Genomic DNA, 17652 nt, shown 5'->3' on the forward strand with positions numbered 1-17652 from the left:
CATCTTTATCCCCGTATTCTCTGTAAGGAAAACAACCCCTAACCCCAACGCTTAAAAGACTTAAACGTGTCACCAATTCTAACGGACTCATACACCTCTGTGGGACCCCGCTGTGACTTCTCACACCACCAGATTGACCTCTCTCTCTCTCAGGACTCAGTTGTGGGACCCATTATATGACTGATAATAAATGCTACCTAACCTGCCTACCTCGTATTCACGATCTGATTCACTCTCTTTCCGCTCACATTAAATACCGCCCAATATTCTACAAAATATCTTCATGAATAAGAAATACTATTAAAACATGATGTCACAGAGTAATGCCATAGGTATTTCATAATAAAAAAAAAAAAAAAGTAATGGCATACGTAGATTCTAGATAAAAAGAAAATTGCATTATTTGTTGTGATCTATGATTTAATCAATAAGTATACCTAAAACAAATATTAATTTTTGAGTTTCCCGTCTAAAACTCTACACCTAAACATAAATTTAATCCACCCGAATATTAATATAAGATTTTAACTAAAATAATAATTATAATAGATATTTAGTCTAAATTTACCTATCTTTATAAAAAATAGATCACTATCAATTCTATTTAATCATAATACTTATTATAACATTTTATATGAGAAAAAACTCACTTTTGAAAACCAATCTCCAAAATTCTCTTTCTTTTTTTTTTCTTAGATTTTTTCCGATTGATTTCAAACTTACTATCTGTTTCGCAATATAAACGTTATTTAATATCAATTACGTATACTTTTACAAGGAAACACATTTAGTATAGTTAAAATATGTCTAGATGCCAGAGTTACAGTGTTTTTCTGTTTATTGATTTTTGTTTTGTTTTGTTTCATAAATAACGTGTTATTTACTGTTAAAGTTTCATATTTTATCTCATTTGTTTTATATGTGTTGATACATAACACATTATGTATCAAAAATGTTTCTTCCAAAAGGGAAAGGACTAAAATCCTATTTTCCAGAAAGATTGGATCTTAATCTCTTTTTGAATTTTACTTTAGCCTAAGACCCGTGGACCCAAATTGTTGTGATCTAAGGAGTTAATCAGAAATCATTAAAAGCAAACCAGCACAAATTAATCTAATTGTTTTTCTAGAAATCGATGACGATCTACATTAGTCGTTACAAAATATTGATACATCGTGAAGATGTAATAAGCACAATAACTACTTAAGTTTTTTTTTTTTAAGAACAATAACTACTTAAGTTAAATCAATAATGAAAGAAGCTTAAAATCGAGCAACATGAAAGAAACTAAAAATCTAACAAAATAAAATCACCTAAAAGTCAACAACTGTCTAAGTTAAACCAACAATTAAATAGACCGTCCAACATGAAAGACGCCAAAGTTCGACAAACTTATTACACTACTTGTACCTTTAGTAATCCAAAATCAATAATCTTGACCTCTAAATTTTCGGAGTTTATGTCAAATAATCAAGTAATCCACTCTAATTTTTCTTTTTAATTCGTAGAATTTTCTAATCATTCCGAGATAAAATCCATCAAAGGCCTTCCACGACAGTATACGTGTCAACTGAAAAACTCCTTGTAGTCTACGTCTACGTGTACAATTGGACCACGTGTAACAAACCAGAATATCTGTTACACGTGTTTAACGTCAAGTTGAACGACTAATTGCCGATGAACGGTGTAAATATTATAACGGGCAGCCCTTGATGTGACGTTATTCTGACCGTAGTCAGAACTCCTCAGTTCCAAATACTACTCGCGTGCTTCCCAACTTCACTTCATTTCTAGAGAGAGAAAACAATCAACTAGAGAGAGAGAGAGAAAATTTAATTACCCTGTAATGGCGGATATCTGTTACGAGATTGGCAACGACGACGAAGTATCAGTTCGTAATCCAAGTTCACGAGTTGCTAGACGTAAGAGAATGCAAATCAGACGATGTAATAAGCTCATCCCTGATTCAGCCCTAATTCCACAACCACCATTACCACCACCTCTTGAAGGTAGTAAAACTAAACGGATCAAATTACAAAACAATAACCTATCTTCTCAACCGCCGCTTGATGATTTCAAAAACAGTACTATCAAGTGCGTATTATATGGAGGTTCAGGTGAGACTGATGAGAATCGATCAAAGATTGATTTGAATGAAAATATGAGTTCAGATCAGAGTTTAAGTACTGTTTCTGATCAGTGTCCTAAGTTCGGTGCTGCCGCTGTTTGTGGCCGGAGAAGAGAAATGGAAGATGCTGTATCTATTCATCCGTCTTTTTGCCGGGAAAAACATCAGAATTATTCTAAATTGCATTTCTTTGGACTTTATGATGGTCATGGATGTTCTCATGTAAGTATTAAATTAATTAATGTCAATATAATTTTGGTCCTATCAGAATTGGCATCTGTCTGTTGCCGACCATTTTTAGCTTAACTGGCTCGGGTAATTAGTTGGTTGATCTAATTGATTCAAAACTCTAGGTTACAACTTACACCTCCAGTTGGACAAGTTCAATTTTTTTAAGTAGGGAGTATATATTATTGTAGAATATTCAACTATTTGAATTTTTAAATGGTTTGTTACGTAATAATAATACTATACACAATAATATGACTTAAGATTGGTGGGACAAATTCGGTAATCCGGAGGTCTCAGGTTCAACACATTTTTGCTAACCCCTAAGTTATTCAAAACAGAGAATCTAGGGTTTCCTTTGATTTAATTTGTTTTTTAAAATTGTAGGTAGCAATGACTTGCAAAGAAAGAATGCATGAGTTGGTGAAGGAAGAGATTGAAAATGGAGACGAATCAGTAGTAGAATGGAAGGAAACAATGGAGAGAAGTTTCTATCGTATGGATGAAGAAGTTGTAGGGTGTCGAGGCGATGTACCTAGAACAAGTTGCAGATGTGATTTACAGATACCTCAGTGTGATGCAGTCGGATCTACTGCTGTAGTTTCCATTGTTACTCCTGATAAAATTGTTGTTGCTAACTGTGGTGATTCTCGAGCTGTCCTTTGCCGCAGCGGTGGACCAGTGCCTCTCTCTACTGATCATAAGGTAATGAACGACATGTAAAACGCGTGTCCTCGTTTTTTTTTCATTAATCTGAATCCGACTCGTCTAGCTCGAATGGATTCAAAATCAGTTGTTCAGACAAATGAGATACCACTAGTCTGTGACTCAGAAGTTGGACAAAAGGAAACATTTTGAAATCTAAGTTGAGTCTGTTAAGGCCTCTGCTCAGATTTCGATCGACCTAAGTCGATTTTGATCAAACGACTGAAGTGGCTCGAGTCTCTCACTTGCGAGTCAGACAAGAACAAGCATTCTGAAATCTAACTCGAGTTAGTTCATGCCTCAATAAATTTCAAACCGAACCTCGAAAAACGAACACCTAAATATGAGGCCAATCAAGTCAGACTTCATCTAACAGAAATTTGAATAGCTTCTAACCTGGCGTCTCTCAATATGTATTGTTAATAACAGCCAGATCTGCCGGAAGAGCAACTCCGAATCCAAGACGCTGGTGGCCGTGTGATCTATTGGGATGGTCCACGTGTACTTGGAGTTCTAGCCATGTCAAGAGCTATAGGTAAGCGGCTCCTTCTATCTCTGTCTAAACTAGTAATTTCATTTACTTTCTCTTACTAGATTTCGCAGTCGGAAGAAATACAAGTTTTCTAGTCTGAGTTTTTTTTTCGGTTTGCAATGGGTGAACAGGGGACAGTTATTTGAAACCATATGTGAGTTCAAATCCTGAGATAACAATAACAGAGAGAAGTGAAGAAGACGAGTGCTTGATACTAGCCAGTGACGGACTGTGGGACGTTGTATCAAACAACACTGCTTGTGATATAGTGCGAATGTGCTTAAAAGGCCAAGGCCCAGTCGTATCTCAATCGTCTTCATCCTCCTCCGAGGGCGGTCAAGGCCTAGTCCTATCTCCAGCGTCTTCATCCTCCTCTGTGTGTGGAGGAGAGAATCCAGACAAGGCCTGCTTAGACGCAGCTATGCTACTGACTAAGCTGGCTTTGGCTCGCCGGAGTGCCGACAATGTCAGTGTTGTGGTAGTCAATCTCAGGAGGATCCCCATGTGAAGAAACTAGGGGAACTTATAGACCAAAATTTAACCGGACAAGCTATTCAGAAAAATCGAACACCATGAAGAGTCTGAAATTTGGCGCAAGTCAAATCAGAATTTAGAGCTGAGTTAGAAGAAAACAAACAACGGAGCAGTTCTCTATAGTTGCAGCCTCGGAGTAGAGCAAATTTTGGTTAAGTTGTACAAAGGGAGGAAATGATCTAGATAGTAAGTTTAAGTTTTATGAAGAACAAGCTGAGTAATCTTTATTTTCGTGAGAATGGAATCAGACTTTACTGTGTACCCCGTTCAATTTCACAGCTAGGAGAACAGAGGTAGTTTAGTTTTCAACTTTTCAAGTTTTCATAGAAATCAAGGGTATCCGAATTGCAGTTTTCTGCAACTATCAATCTAGGTATAAATGTTGTGTACCTCCCAAGATGTACATAAAAAACTAGAGAGAGAGAGAGAGAGAGATGTAAAAGCAAATAAGCTTCTATTTATGTGATATATGGGGGAGCAAACAATAATCATTCAGAGAAGCTGTGATTACACATTGGTGCACACCTTGAATCACTACTTGCCAATCACAGGGAAACAAATTTAACATGAATAAGCGGCGGGGTGAAAGAGAGAAACCTTCTATGAGATGTAGATCAATCCTCTTGATACCATACGGAAAAAATGCTATGCTTCTAATGCATTTTCTTGCCATCGGTCTCGTCTTCAGTCTTCTGGAGTTCCTTCAATTTTCTATAACCCTTGTCTGTGCCAAATACCCTGTAATATTAACCAAGTTCAATAGTTAAACACCTCCTCGTCGGCATAAGACCTAGTATTTCCAATTTCGTAACCACCAAAAACAACATATGTTGGAGTGAAATATATAGGATTCCTAGATCTATAACACGAGTAAACATAAATATGTAAGCTTAAACTAGAAGAAAACGGTACTCTTGCTCGAATTACAAATTATGAACCCAAGATGCACATGTGAATGAAGGCAATATATCTGTTCAAATAAGTTAATGCTGGATAGGGTAAAGGACAAAGAAACTCACCAGTCCATGTACACAAATGTCGATGAGTAGTTGCCAGACTTTGTATAGAGCAAACGGTGGTGATAGTCATGAAAATCAGAACTGCAAATATTAAAATTAGAGGTTGATGAAGGAAAATATAGAGGCAGTAAGCTTACACAAAGAAGAAATAGAACGGAAAAAAAATGACAGGTAAACAACAAGTATGGGCTCATGATCGACTTACCCTCCATATAGAGGTAAAAAGTTCGAGAGGCTCCATGGGAAATGGTAACCACAATGTGCCTCTACTGTTTCCAAAACTCTTAATACCACCCACAACCAGAGTGTAAATAGATGAGGCCCTACGATTGCAGGACCACTTACGGTGGCAAACCCGAGAAATAAAATCTCAGCAGGATGAGCATATTCAGAAGTCAACCCGAACGGTGTAGCATATCTGCACATGATGCACTAAACATGTAATGGCGCCTAGTCACCTAGAGAAGGAAGTAACCAAAATGTAGCTTTACAAACTTTTTTCTATAACAAGCATTGTTTGCTAACTTACTCATGATGTATGCTGTGGACATGCTTATATAACCATTTTGTATGTAGGATCCTATGCCCCCAATAGAACACAAAATCTTCAACGATGAAGAAGAAAATTATTTGCAGCAAAACTACTTTCCTAAATTAAGAAAAAAAATTAATTAATCATAATAAGAAAATATATAGGAAGACAAGTATGAATGCACAATCACTTCAAACAGGAAGTTCTACGATCATCATATTTTGGTAACTATAAATCTCGTATTTATTCACAGAAACAGTTAAAGCATTCCTTAAGACGCTTTACGGAAACCATTAAACATATGATTTCAATGTCTAAAGAACCTGAAAATACCAGGACGGCAATGGAAGACTGCTTCGCATGCCCATATATTTGAAGACAGGGTTCGACAGAATCACAAGCGGAAGGTTCACACCAAAATGATAAAGCAATAGGCGTGTGATACATTTCCCTTGAGCAGCAGGGCTGTTATTCTTTGCCTACAAAAGGAAAAAAAAAAACTCATCATAAACTTAAGAGAAGTTCAGCATATAGCTAATGAAGTACTTTGTAGCGAGAACATCAGATGGCAAAAGCTTGTAGGTTAGTTTAGGAGGCATGTTACTCAAAAACAAGGTGTACTACCAATTCTAGGTCCTAATCTAACTTACTAATAGATAATGGAGGTACAACCAAATAAGGGTTTCTTATAAATTGATAATTCACGTACAAGAAAAGTAACTTGGACAAGAAGGATTAAGCTTATTCTTTTCCAGCATGTCTTTTAATTCTTGTTACGTAATCTGGAGAAAGCTCTAATATACGAGGAAGAGTGGACATGGGAAGGAAGAATAAATTGTCAATTCTAAACTCCTACAGATGCCTAGGCTCCTATCCTTTTTAATATCTACGTAGAAACAATGGCCTACGATTATTTTCACTGTGAACGTTGTTTTACGAAATACGGCAATGTAATCTTATGTCCTGACATCATTGCCATAAGCTGGTTAAGTTGTGTCAAGATAAGTTAAGTGAATAATGTGAACTTCAAACACATCATGATGCGGAAGATATTTGAACTATTGAGTGGATAGGACACTTCTCTCGACCTTCAGTGACTATTATTGTCCGTTTGCTAACTCTCAGACCCCTATACAAGATCAAAAAATTTGATGTAGAAACTAGGGCTCAAATTAGATCTACCGAGAAAAACACCCAAGTAATGAAGTAAATAAAAACTTTTCAAGTGATGGCAAAGAGCTCTGAAAAAATGGGAAAGCGGCTTGGGCCCTCTGGAGACCAGAAACATGGTGATCTTCAGAAGAAAAGGTCAAACACGATAATATCATTATATTACTTTTTTTCAAACAAATTTATACTTGTAAAGCCAAGGCAAGACTTGGGCAAGAAAGTAATCTTTCCAGGAATTAACCTTGAGTTGAAATTCTGTTAGCTTTTGTGCACTATTTGCATAAGAGTGTTCAAACTCCTGAATTTTGTTTATACCTATCTGCTAAAAAAGGAAGTGACGAATTTCAAGTGACCGCTGCCTAACCTAGACTTACTAGAGTATATTTTCAATTGCAACGTAAAGGTAATAGTAAAAATATAATTTAAAGACATTTTTTTGGTGAATATATTATTTTTCTATCATTATTCTAGATATATCTGAATTTTCAATCCAAAATAAATTATTTCAAGCCTTCACATAAGAATAAATAAGATTCACATAAAGTTTCAATGATGATTGAAGATGACCCGAAAAGAAACAAATCTTTTATACGTTTATTCTTATACAAAGAAGTAATAGATGTGATAGGTAATTTGGAGACAAAAATATGAAATTAACATAGTTTGGATAAAATCTAAGAAAAAGAGATAGCAAAAGACTGACTAAAAAACAATATAGTAACAAGTAGAGGGCATAAGTTGGAGCCAATATAAAAGTTGGCAAAATACAGGGGGTCAACATCAAATTAGCTTAAAAAACGATAACAAGAAATTGTAGCCACCTAGGATTCAATCGTGTGACCTTTGGCGCACTCAACTTTGACTGACTCCAAATTCTGTCATATTAATGCAAGGGGTCGCATTTATACTACATTTCCACCTTAGACTAGAGCCAGGGTTCGCCCCACCCTGACTCCGCCCTTGATGTTAGTCTAAATTATTTGCCGTCCTAATGCAGCAAAAGCATTAGATTCTAATGGATGTAAAAGGTACGATGTACTCAACAAGAACAATAACTATAGGCCTACATCCATGTCGAAAGTGACATGCCGTGATTATAGAAAACATGTAATATCTAGAAGAAGAAGAAAACTGGTATATGGAACAATTTGCATCCTAGCCACGCATAGTAAGGTACAATATAAACTTCAACCACATCAACCATAGAGGCTAATAACTTGCAGGAAGCGATTATCTCAACACATTTTTAATCATTTAACGAACAACAAAAAGAACAAACCTGAATCTTGTACTTGCTCAGGAATCCCGACCTCTCAAGAAATAAAAAAGGAAGTCCAGATAAGAAAAAAACACTTTCATGAAGAAAGAAAGTCCCCAGAGAAGCCAATTGAAAATCACTAAAATGAGTGATCAAATACTGCATCAACAACAATAAGAGTTTTATAATCTGAACAGAATTATCATAACAATTGAGATGATCAAGTTTTAACATAAGAGAAGCATTACATAAAACCCATGAGAGTTTCTATGGTGAATCGAGAACTCGAATCAAACTGGTTCTTAGGTGACTGAAGAAACCAATTTTATTTTTAAATCAGATTAACAAAATTCCCATTGAATAAACTACTGAGAACACAGAATCAAACCGTATCAATTCAGTTAGGTGGATCTGAGAACCAATTTTAGTCCAAATTGATTCAAGAATGTTTTCTATATGATAATATCAATCTAAATTGACTAATAGAAAAGGACAAATCAAATCAATTTCTCTTCAATTTCACAATGTGGCATGTAAATTGAACTGCATGTCAAATAATACAACAAAATCAAAATGCTCAATCTGGAAAATCACCAAACACAACAATCATTTCGAAAGAAAAAAACAAATTAGAATCCCTATTTGTTCCAACAGTAACAAATGTTCCTCAATTGATCCACAAATCCACAGATCCAAATCTAACAAATGCCTTAACGAATAAAAAATTGCAAATACGGAAAATCAAAGTCACAGATTAAATCAACATGATAATGAGAGAAATAGAAGAAGATTGAAGTAATCGCAATAAGTTAAGGCGAATGAAGCAAAAGGAGATATAGAGAGAGAGAGAGAGAGTATGAATAGTACCAGCCAACCAGATTCGAGAAGGGCCGCCATGAACCGAGGAGAGAAGCTCGTATCAGCGGCGTTGTTGACGAAGCCTGATTGAAATCGGAAAAAGTCACGACGTCACCCTTCTCTCTCTCTTTCTCTCTCTAGTTTTCTGGCTGTAAGTTTTCTCTCTCTCTCTCTCGTCTATGGCTATCAACCACGAGGGGGAAGGGCGTAAGAGAGAGAAAGAGAGTGATAGAGTGATGGGTGGCGTGGGGCCTCCTCGTATCATACCTTTTTATTTTCTGGTTTGTTTAAAGCGGAGGAAATACAAGAATAGAATATCCCGTGCCGTCCTCAACGGAAGGGGAAGTTTGCTGTTGGTGTACGTAGCGTTACATCTCCAAGATTTGCCTAATTCGCCAGGACTTGGAAAAAGTCCACCAACCTGAAACCTTTCATAGACACTGATGACCAAAAATGATCATCAATTGACTTCAATAAATAAAAAAACAAAAGATATAATAGAACAACATGTGACAAGTCAATATAAAGGAAGAATCGGAAATAACTCTGCCACTTAAACTCAAAATTGGGCGTCATTACGAGTGTCGTAGAAGCATAAGTCTTGTTTTCGCTCAAATACAACTAGGTCTATACTATGATTTTTTTAAGAAGACAAATGGAGTCCGTGTAAGTGGAGTTGATACCTCAATCCGAAATATAGGGGATAGAAGCATGTCTAATGCTTTACCGATTTATTCTAAAAAAAAATGCTTTACCGATTTAATTCTTGATATTGTCTAAAGATCTTAAGTATTAAATAAACTCAAGATACAAATGTCCCACGAGGAGGTCCTTTCTCCACGCAATCCATAACATCGAAAACTCGATCTATCCTAAATACCAGATATCCTAATATAAAGGAACTTGCACCTTTCAAATATAAATGATACTCAAAGAAGAAACCTAATATCTCAAGACTATGAAATAGTAATTTCAATACAATATGGTGGATTTCAAGGATCATCAACGTCGTCTATCGACAGTCAGCTAAATAAACGTTTAAAAGACAATGAACTCGCCTTGAACAAGGCACAATCACAAATACGGTATCAACAACGGATACCATCAATCAGAGGTCCAATTCCTAAATTTGGATCACTCAATATTCATTAATTTTAACTGCAAGAACATCCTAACTGACTTGAACTTCGAAGAGGTTTCTAAGTTTTTTTGCAGGTTCCTCCTCCCCCTCCAGTTCGTGAGGAGCTGTTCAAGATTCAACAAAGCAGTCTCTCATCCTGAATGATAGCGGAAGGATATATTTTGACATCATCAGACACCTGAGACCGTTAGAGTACATCTGAAACCTAAAGATGGTCTAACCCGACCACCATGATAAAATAAACTCGCTAGGTTTGGTAAACCCAAACTACTACCCTACATCCCGCCCGAGCCTCAACCCGACTTGATAGTATCTTTCTAACATCACTCACTCATTAAAGTCCGCTCGTCCAAGGGTATGCAGGGGATAAAAGTGGGTACATCTCGCATCGTAAAGATATAAGACATGTTAGGATGTTATTTTTTAAAACGGTCAAACTTCTCAAATTTTCATTAAGCTCAAGTGACCTACTAGGCCTTGGCATTGTTCATGTCGACAACATTGGAAGTTGCTGCTCTCTTGAGTAGCAGGTTAAGGTGCCTCTTTTGAATAGCGTAAATCAGAACTTAAACTGTCACATACCCGATAAACTCGAAAAAATTTGAGAGTCTTGGGCGGGTTTTAGACGTTAAGATTTTAAAATTCCCCGCCTAAATCTATTAGATAATATTAATGATCATAAAATTCTACAGTTCGACCAGTCTGATTCGATCCGATGAGGGATTAAGCCCGTGATCACCCGATTCCCACCCCTATGTGTGACCCAATTAAAATGTATACCCAGAACGCCTGCTACTGGACACTTGTCGGATTCGAAAAAAAAAACACCCCGTTTTTTAGCATCTCTAATGAAACACTCAATCCAAAAAACAGTAAGAGCCACATAAGACATTTAAAGTTTTTTCGTACGATCTCTCCAATTCAAAACCTAATTTGGATATCCAAAACAATGTTGTGGATTTCATAAAAAAAAAAACAATGTTGTGGTAGTTAAATAAAGATATCTCAAGAAAAAGTTATATAAAATTCAAAGTTTAATGAAAAAAATAAAAGAATTTGTTAACAAAATGACAGGTCTTCATAAAGAATTTTTACTTAAATAATAATTATGAAATATTTTTTGTTTTCTTCACTTATTCTCGATAATATCATTTTGACGAATTTGGTTGAAACACCTTCCCTTCATTAGTGCCACAATTTTCATCAAAACTGGTCTCCCCTAACAAAGTAACAATGATACCACACTAGATTAGTTTTCTACTCCTACTTTGGGAATTACTTTAGAGTCCATAATCTTTTATCCTTTGTTTAATGGTAATGTAATGGTTCGTTTTTTTTTTCTATTTTTAAGTCACCATCTTTGTATTATATGTTTATATCATGGCCGCGGCTTTGGGGCATAACAAAAAATCTCCGGAGAATAAAGTTTTAGGAACATATTTATCTTTTAGTCACAAAAATTGACTTGATTGCTTTTAGGGCCCTGATCTTCATATGTCTCATTCTTTCTCTCTCCTGCTGCCCACAAGAGATCCTCCATGGATTTGAGAAAAGAAGGATGAAGTTCTTAAGCAATAAGAGCAAGAACAACTTCTTGGGTTTTTAACTGATCTCCTAACATGGAAGTTCTTTATATTTTTTCAACCTACTAACTCTTCAATCTCTGGTGGAATTCTTGGGGGATCAAACCATGAAATTTTCTCACTTATCTGCAAAGCCACTTAAATCTGATGGATCACTTTGTATGATGGAAGCTTTTAATAGATCACAAGCAAGTCCTCTTCAACAATGGCTTCCCTTTAACAATTATAGTTTGAAATCAACACTATTGGTTTAAAGCTTTCTAGTAAAACCCTTCTTATCTTGCTTCCCACCATGGCCGATATCCATCTCGCTTCCCTAAATTCGAAGGTTTCAGATTTGAGAAGACATTGTACTTTAGGGTTTCAAGGTTCTTCAATTGATGCTTAATTGATCGATCTGAGAAGCTATAAGATATCTGGACGGCTTCATCGATTCGCCAGACCTTGGAAGCACCATTAATTTAATTTCGGGTATCATTAATTCATAAAGAGATTTTGTTATTCACATTTTTCAAAATTAGGGTTTTGGTCATATTCTTTTGTTTCATCGATATCTGAAGAAAAAACATTTTTGTGTTGATATTAGAGGAGGTATATGAGTGAGAGCAGCAGGAGTTTAGCGGAAGAGGGGAAGAGAGAGAAATACATGAAGAGAAGAAGATTAAGGGTCAGAGAACAAAAAAATCATTTTTTGGACCTAAAATAAAGAAGCGCCTTCAGTCAAATTTTGTTGACCGAAGTCTTTATTCCCCGGAGACTTTTCTTTATGCCCCAAAGCCGTGACCTTATATCATTGATTAATATGTTACCTAATACGTGATGCTGATGCATTCACAGTCTGTTTTATGTAATAAAACGAAGAGATAATTTCCCTGTGGCTTCCAATTTTTAATTAAGGGAAATTATTGTCCAACATTTGTTTAATTTAGCCCCTAAAACTATAAGTCCATCTAGGGGTGGGAATCGGGCGGGCTCGGGTTACCAAGTGTCGGGCTCGGGCGGATCGGGCTCGGATAAGCCGAGCCCGAGGTAGTGAGCCGGGCGGATCGGGCCGGGCAAATCAAAGACTTGAAGTGCCCGTAGCCCGTCCGAGCCCGGCTACCCGAACGGGTTTCAACGGGCTCGGGGCGGGCGGGCTCGGGTTTTAATGAATTATTAAAAAAAAAAAAATAAACAATAATTTAATAATAAAACAATAATTAATTAAAATATCTAGTCCTTTTGGCACCCCATGTCCCAATATCTACAATATTCTTCTTCTTTCGCCTCCGTCTCTTCTTGACTGTGTTTTTCTTGCAACCATCATTCATTTCATCCAACTTTAGATGATCATTGCCTTTCATTGTCGTGGTTGGGTACTCTTCAACTTCATAATCATTACCATCTTGGGTAGTAGTAGTATTAGTAGTTGTAGTTAGGGTTTGAATAGATTGCAATGCACATTCCTTCCAGTCTAGCTCATCAATATCTCTTATGGCCTCCTTTTTGGAGAGAGCAGCAGAAGACAAATAATAACATGTTTTCTTCTTCTCCTTGATTGTCGAACGTGTCGGAACCAACATTTGTATTGAACTCAAAGCATCTAAAAGATCCTTCTGAAAAAAAAACATAAGAAACTATTGATTTATGGCATCATCCATCCGAGTAGAATGAAATTACAGAGTAGGGATTGATGATCTAAGGGACCTTAGGTTGATTGTGTATTTTCTTGAATCCATGCATGTAAATGATCTGCAACCAAATAAGAATGAAGATATATTTTTATACATGTTGTTTGAGAATGGGTATGAAGAAAATGAATTTATCTATCTTTGAAAACCCAGATACAAATCAATATTCTAAGAGACAAGAATGAATCCATAAGTTAGAGAGAGAGAGAGAGATGAAGAGAGAGAGAGAGAGAGAGAGAGAGAGAGAGAGAGAGAGAGAGAGAGAGAGAGAGAGAGAGAGAGAGAGAGAGAGAGGAACCTGTTTAAGATGTTTGATGGTAATGTTGTCATAATGTGTGGGATTGTTAAGGAAAGAGATGTAATCTTCTAGAGTTAGGTTTTTTTTTCACTCTTACCATTATCACTATTCTTCTTCTTCTTCTTCTTCTTCTCTTCCAAGAAGAATAGAATCAAAAGCCCACCACCATGTTGAGTTTGTTCCAGAAATAACAAAATAATACATAAAGGGAATAACAAAAGTAAAAACCCTAACCATCTCAAATGTTTGGTTTGATCAAATAAGAACACATAGAGATAACCAAATGGTGATGTCGAGATCTATTATACCTTAAAAATCAAAACAAAAAAACAAACAAACAACTAGAGTCATAGTATTATAGACGAGTTGAAAGGCTTAACCGCGTCATTTGATCGTTAGATCATCTGCGTATACACAAACCAACATCATCTTTCACCTTTTCTGATTACTAATGGAATCATAGTCTCATACATGATGAAACTTACTAGTAGAGTCGTGGAGGTAACTCGTTAGAGAGAGAGATGTGGATAGAGAGGCAGAGAGAGATGCAGAAAGAGAGAGGCGGAGAGAGAGAGAAAGAAAGAGGCGGAGAGAGTGATTACTAGGGTTTCTCTCTTGGGGAGGGTTTTTATAATAGATGAGGGCTTGTCGGGCGGGTTGACGCGGGCGGATTGACGCGGGCGGATTGACGGACGGACCTAACGGGCCGGGACTCGGAACTGAAGGTATGTCCGAGGCCCGCCCTATAAGCCCGATTCTCTCGGGCCGGGTAAGCCCGGCTCGGGTACATTTCGGTCTGCGGGTTCAGACGGTCCGGGCGGAACGGGCCGGGTCCCGGGTTCCCGGACCGTTTTCCCAGCCCTAAGTCCATCCGTCAAACTTTACAACTTTACAATCAATATTTGTTTATCTTTTATTTAAGGGTTATTTCCCTAATGACCCCCTACTTTGTGACCAGCTTCCTGCCTGGCCCCCTACTTTACAAGAAATACCCATATGGCCCCCTTCCGTTATAACACCGTTACTCTCTCTCTTCCATTTCTTTTCTCTCTCCTCCAGCATGTTTTCTCTCTCTGCCACCTCGTTAAACCAGCCACATCATCGTCTTCACCGGTAGGGTCGCCGGCCGGCGACCTTCAAACTTATTTTTTTTTTTTTTTTCTCTCTCTCTCTAAAAAAAAAAACCTCTCTCTCTCTAAACTCCGGCGAAGGGAAACCTTCGCCGGAGCTAGGTCTGTTCATCACGAACAGACCAGATCAGGGTCTGTTCATCACGAACAGACCAGATCTGGTCTGTTCGTGATGAACAGACCTAGCTCCGGCGAAGGTTTCCCTTCGCCGGAGTTTATTGAGAGAGGTTTTTTTTTTAAAATTTTTTTTTTTTAGAGAGAGAGAAAAAAAAAAAGTTTGAAGGTCGCCGGCCGGAAATTTTGCCGGCCGGTGAAGACGATGATGTGGCTGGTTTAACGAGGTGGCAGAGAGAGAAAACATGCTGGAGGAGAGAGAAAAGAAATGGAAGAGAGAGAGTAACGGTGTTATAACGGAAAGGGGCCATATGGGTATTTCTTGTAAAGTAGGGGGCCAGGCAGGAAGCTGGTCACAAAGTAGGGGGCCATTAGGGAAATAACCCTTTATTTAATAGTAATGGAATGATTGGCTTAGTCATTTTTTATTTTTTATATCACCATTTTTGTATTATATGTCTATATCATTGATTACATATGTAACCTAATATGTGATGCATTCACTTCCTCTGTCTGTTTTATAGTAGATAAAATGAAGAGACAAGTTCGATGTGGTTCTCAATTTTTAAAGAAGGGAAAATTTTGATCCTCATATTTATCTAATGTTTTAAATTTAACTCTTAAAACTATAAGCCCATCACCCAAACTTCAAAATAATTTTTTTTTATCTTTTGTCTCTCATTTCACAATTGTTACCTTCCTATCCTGTACCTATCCTCTAGTCGAGAAAAGTCGTTAGCCAACCATCTGCTGATGATTTCCATTTCAAGATTTCCCCTTGTCGATGGGGATTTTTCTCACACATTCTTTCTCTCATGTTGTTATCTTTGGGTTCAATACTTCTCTTTATGTTATATGAATGTAAAATACACATATTCATAAAGTCTATCATCTATGAAATTAAGTATGGTTCTATATTAAATCTGTAATGAAGATGATTAATGATTTGCTCAGAGGCGGAAACTGGATTTCAAATCAGGGGAGGCGAACCCCTGATTTGACTAAATAGTGAACACCTAATCTTCATTTAAGAGTTTGAGAGACTAATTTAAAAGAAATTTAGTTGAGTCACATTCTACTACTGTGAACTAATCAAGTTTTGCATAAGTTTTCTTATTCAAATAATAAAATAATTTTTAGAAAGAAAAAGCAAAATCCAAAAAACAAAAAAAGCGGTCCCCACGGTAGTCAAACTTTGGATTTTTTTTTGTCTTTTAGTGTACTACACGTCATTATGTCATCCTCTAAGTCATTGTAGCATCTCCCTTTTTGTATAGGAAAATGATAGAGTGACTTAGAATTTGGTAGTTAGAGGATGACATGTTTCCTCATTTATAAAAAAAAAACGGCCCCCACGGCAGTCAAACTTTGAATTTTTTTTGTCTTTTAGTGTTTTTTAGTGTACTCCGCGTTATTATGTCATCATCTAAGTCATTGTAGCATCTCCGTTTTGTACAAGTCTTCTTTATCAAATTTCATCAAACTTATAGAGAAACTAAAAACCCCTAAAGCAATTTAGAGAGATAAACTATAAACTATAATAATTATAAATCTAGAATTTTCTATAAGTTCGCTTCTTCAAAGATTAAACTAATCTATAACAACTGAAAGAGAAAAACAATAAAACCCTAAAACAATCTACAAAGAAGGCCAACAACTGGTAGCACACTTGGTAAGTGCATCTGCTCTGCAATGCGGAGGTCCCAAGTTCAATCCCATAAAAGTGTAAATCCAGGAATATTGAACTCAGGTTAAATAAAGTAGTTTATGTGGACTTTAGGTCATTAATTTCGTGGGACTTCAGGTCAGTAGTAAGTCGGCAATGGCTTTGTAATGACCATTGCAATCAATATTCAAAAAAAAAAATCTAAAAGAAGAAACAAACAATTTCAATTTATCATTACCGAAATGACTGAATCAAAGGAAACAAAATAAAATATAAAAGAACTTTGAGAAAGATAAGATGAATCAAAGTCTTTTAATCTCCCCCCTGTCTTCTCTCCCTGCAAAACTCTCGGTTAAAGCTCTTTATCAGATGGGTTTTGGGAAAATCCATGGATCATCTAGCACACTGTCTTTCTGGACAAGAAGCAAATTCGTTATTTCGCACATGCGAGATGATAACGTTGTCCTTTGGCTTATATGAAGTTGTACGGTAAACGGTGAGCCTTTTTTCTTCTTTTTTTGTTGAAAGGTAAGCGGTGAGCTCGGGTGATACACGTATCATCTCCAAATTTGTAAATTCCAATTCAAGAATGTGGAGAAATCTCACACTAATCTATCAAACATTTTAATTTTCATGTTCTAAAACCAAATAAATTAATTTTTTATTGTATTAGTTATTTGTCCCACTTCTTCAGATCCGCAGTCCACGGATCATAAACATTTTTCTTCTTTCACGAAACAAAAGATATAAATAAAACTAATATCTTAATATATATATATACACACATATATACATATATGGGAATTTAGAGGGGAGTGATGTTGGAATCGACTTTCCAGCAGGAGCGTTTTTTGCCTTTTTGACAAGGTTCCCTTGGTCGAAACAACTCAAATAACGTACCGTTGCGTTCGTCTCGTCAAGGGCTTGAATTTCAAGCTTTGGTTTGCTCAAAACCGATTCCGTATGAATAAGATATTAATTTTCGAAGTTTTGGTTTAAATATGGAAATATATGAAATATTTAAGGAAAGTCCCATATCGGGTACGTTAAAGGAATATGTAGGGTTTATAATAAGCTGCTCTCCCA

At 36.5% G+C, this 17652-nt stretch overlaps 3 protein-coding genes across 3 annotated transcripts; 1 reads left to right on the top strand and 2 right to left on the bottom strand.

The window, feature by feature from the left end:
* The first annotated feature begins 1787 nt into the window (after positions 1–1787).
* On the top strand, positions 1788–4637 carry LOC147550351 (putative protein phosphatase 2C 24). Its single transcript, XM_086665992.1, has 4 exons — positions 1788–2350; positions 2744–3061; positions 3491–3596; positions 3725–4637. The coding sequence occupies exons 1-4, from the start codon at positions 1847–1849 to the stop codon at positions 4099–4101; spliced, it is 1305 nt and encodes a 434-aa protein (XP_086522118.1). The 5' UTR covers positions 1788–1846; the 3' UTR covers positions 4102–4637.
* Positions 4565–9406, bottom strand: LOC147550352 (methylsterol monooxygenase 2-2-like). Its single transcript, XM_086665993.1, has 7 exons — positions 8974–9406; positions 8128–8265; positions 6012–6157; positions 5676–5795; positions 5352–5564; positions 5147–5227; positions 4565–4865 (listed from the first exon to the last, which is right to left on the bottom strand). Exons 1-7 carry the CDS (start codon positions 9001–9003, stop codon positions 4781–4783), a joined length of 813 nt encoding a protein of 270 aa, XP_086522119.1. The 5' UTR covers positions 9004–9406; the 3' UTR covers positions 4565–4780.
* A 3481-nt stretch (positions 9407–12887) lies between these two features.
* LOC147550353 (uncharacterized) lies at positions 12888–13737 on the bottom strand (the record flags this gene model as incomplete). Its single annotated transcript, XM_086668449.1, has 3 exons — positions 12888–13283; positions 13375–13419; positions 13657–13737. Coding segments are annotated over 3 exons (522 nt in total), but the record flags the coding sequence as incomplete, so codon positions are not given.
* Positions 13738–17652: the final 3915 nt, after the last annotated feature.

The sequence above is a fragment of the Eschscholzia californica genome, unplaced genomic scaffold (assembly GCF_041429995.1).
Source record: "Eschscholzia californica isolate CP2 unplaced genomic scaffold, dmEscCali1.0.p SCAF_3, whole genome shotgun sequence".
Lineage (NCBI taxonomy): Eukaryota > Viridiplantae > Streptophyta > Magnoliopsida > Ranunculales > Papaveraceae > Eschscholzia > Eschscholzia californica.

Coding starts and splice junctions, on each gene's coding strand:
- LOC147550351 (XM_086665992.1), top strand. CDS start 1,847: ATGGCGGATATCTGTTACGAGATTGGCAACGACGACGAAGTATCAGTT. Junction 2,351..2,743: donor ATGGTCATGGATGTTCTCAT/GTAAGTATTAAA, acceptor TTAAAATTGTAG/GTAGCAATGACTTGCAAAGA. Junction 3,597..3,724: donor AGCCATGTCAAGAGCTATAG/GTAAGCGGCTCC, acceptor ATGGGTGAACAG/GGGACAGTTATTTGAAACCA.
- LOC147550352 (XM_086665993.1), bottom strand. CDS start 9,003: ATGGCGGCCCTTCTCGAATCTGGTTGGCTG. Junction 8,266..8,973: donor TTCTCGAATCTGGTTGGCTG/GTACTATTCATA, acceptor TTGTTGATGCAG/TATTTGATCACTCATTTTAG. Junction 5,796..6,011: donor AGTCTTCCATTGCCGTCCTG/GTATTTTCAGGT, acceptor TTCTTAATTTAG/GAAAGTAGTTTTGCTGCAAA.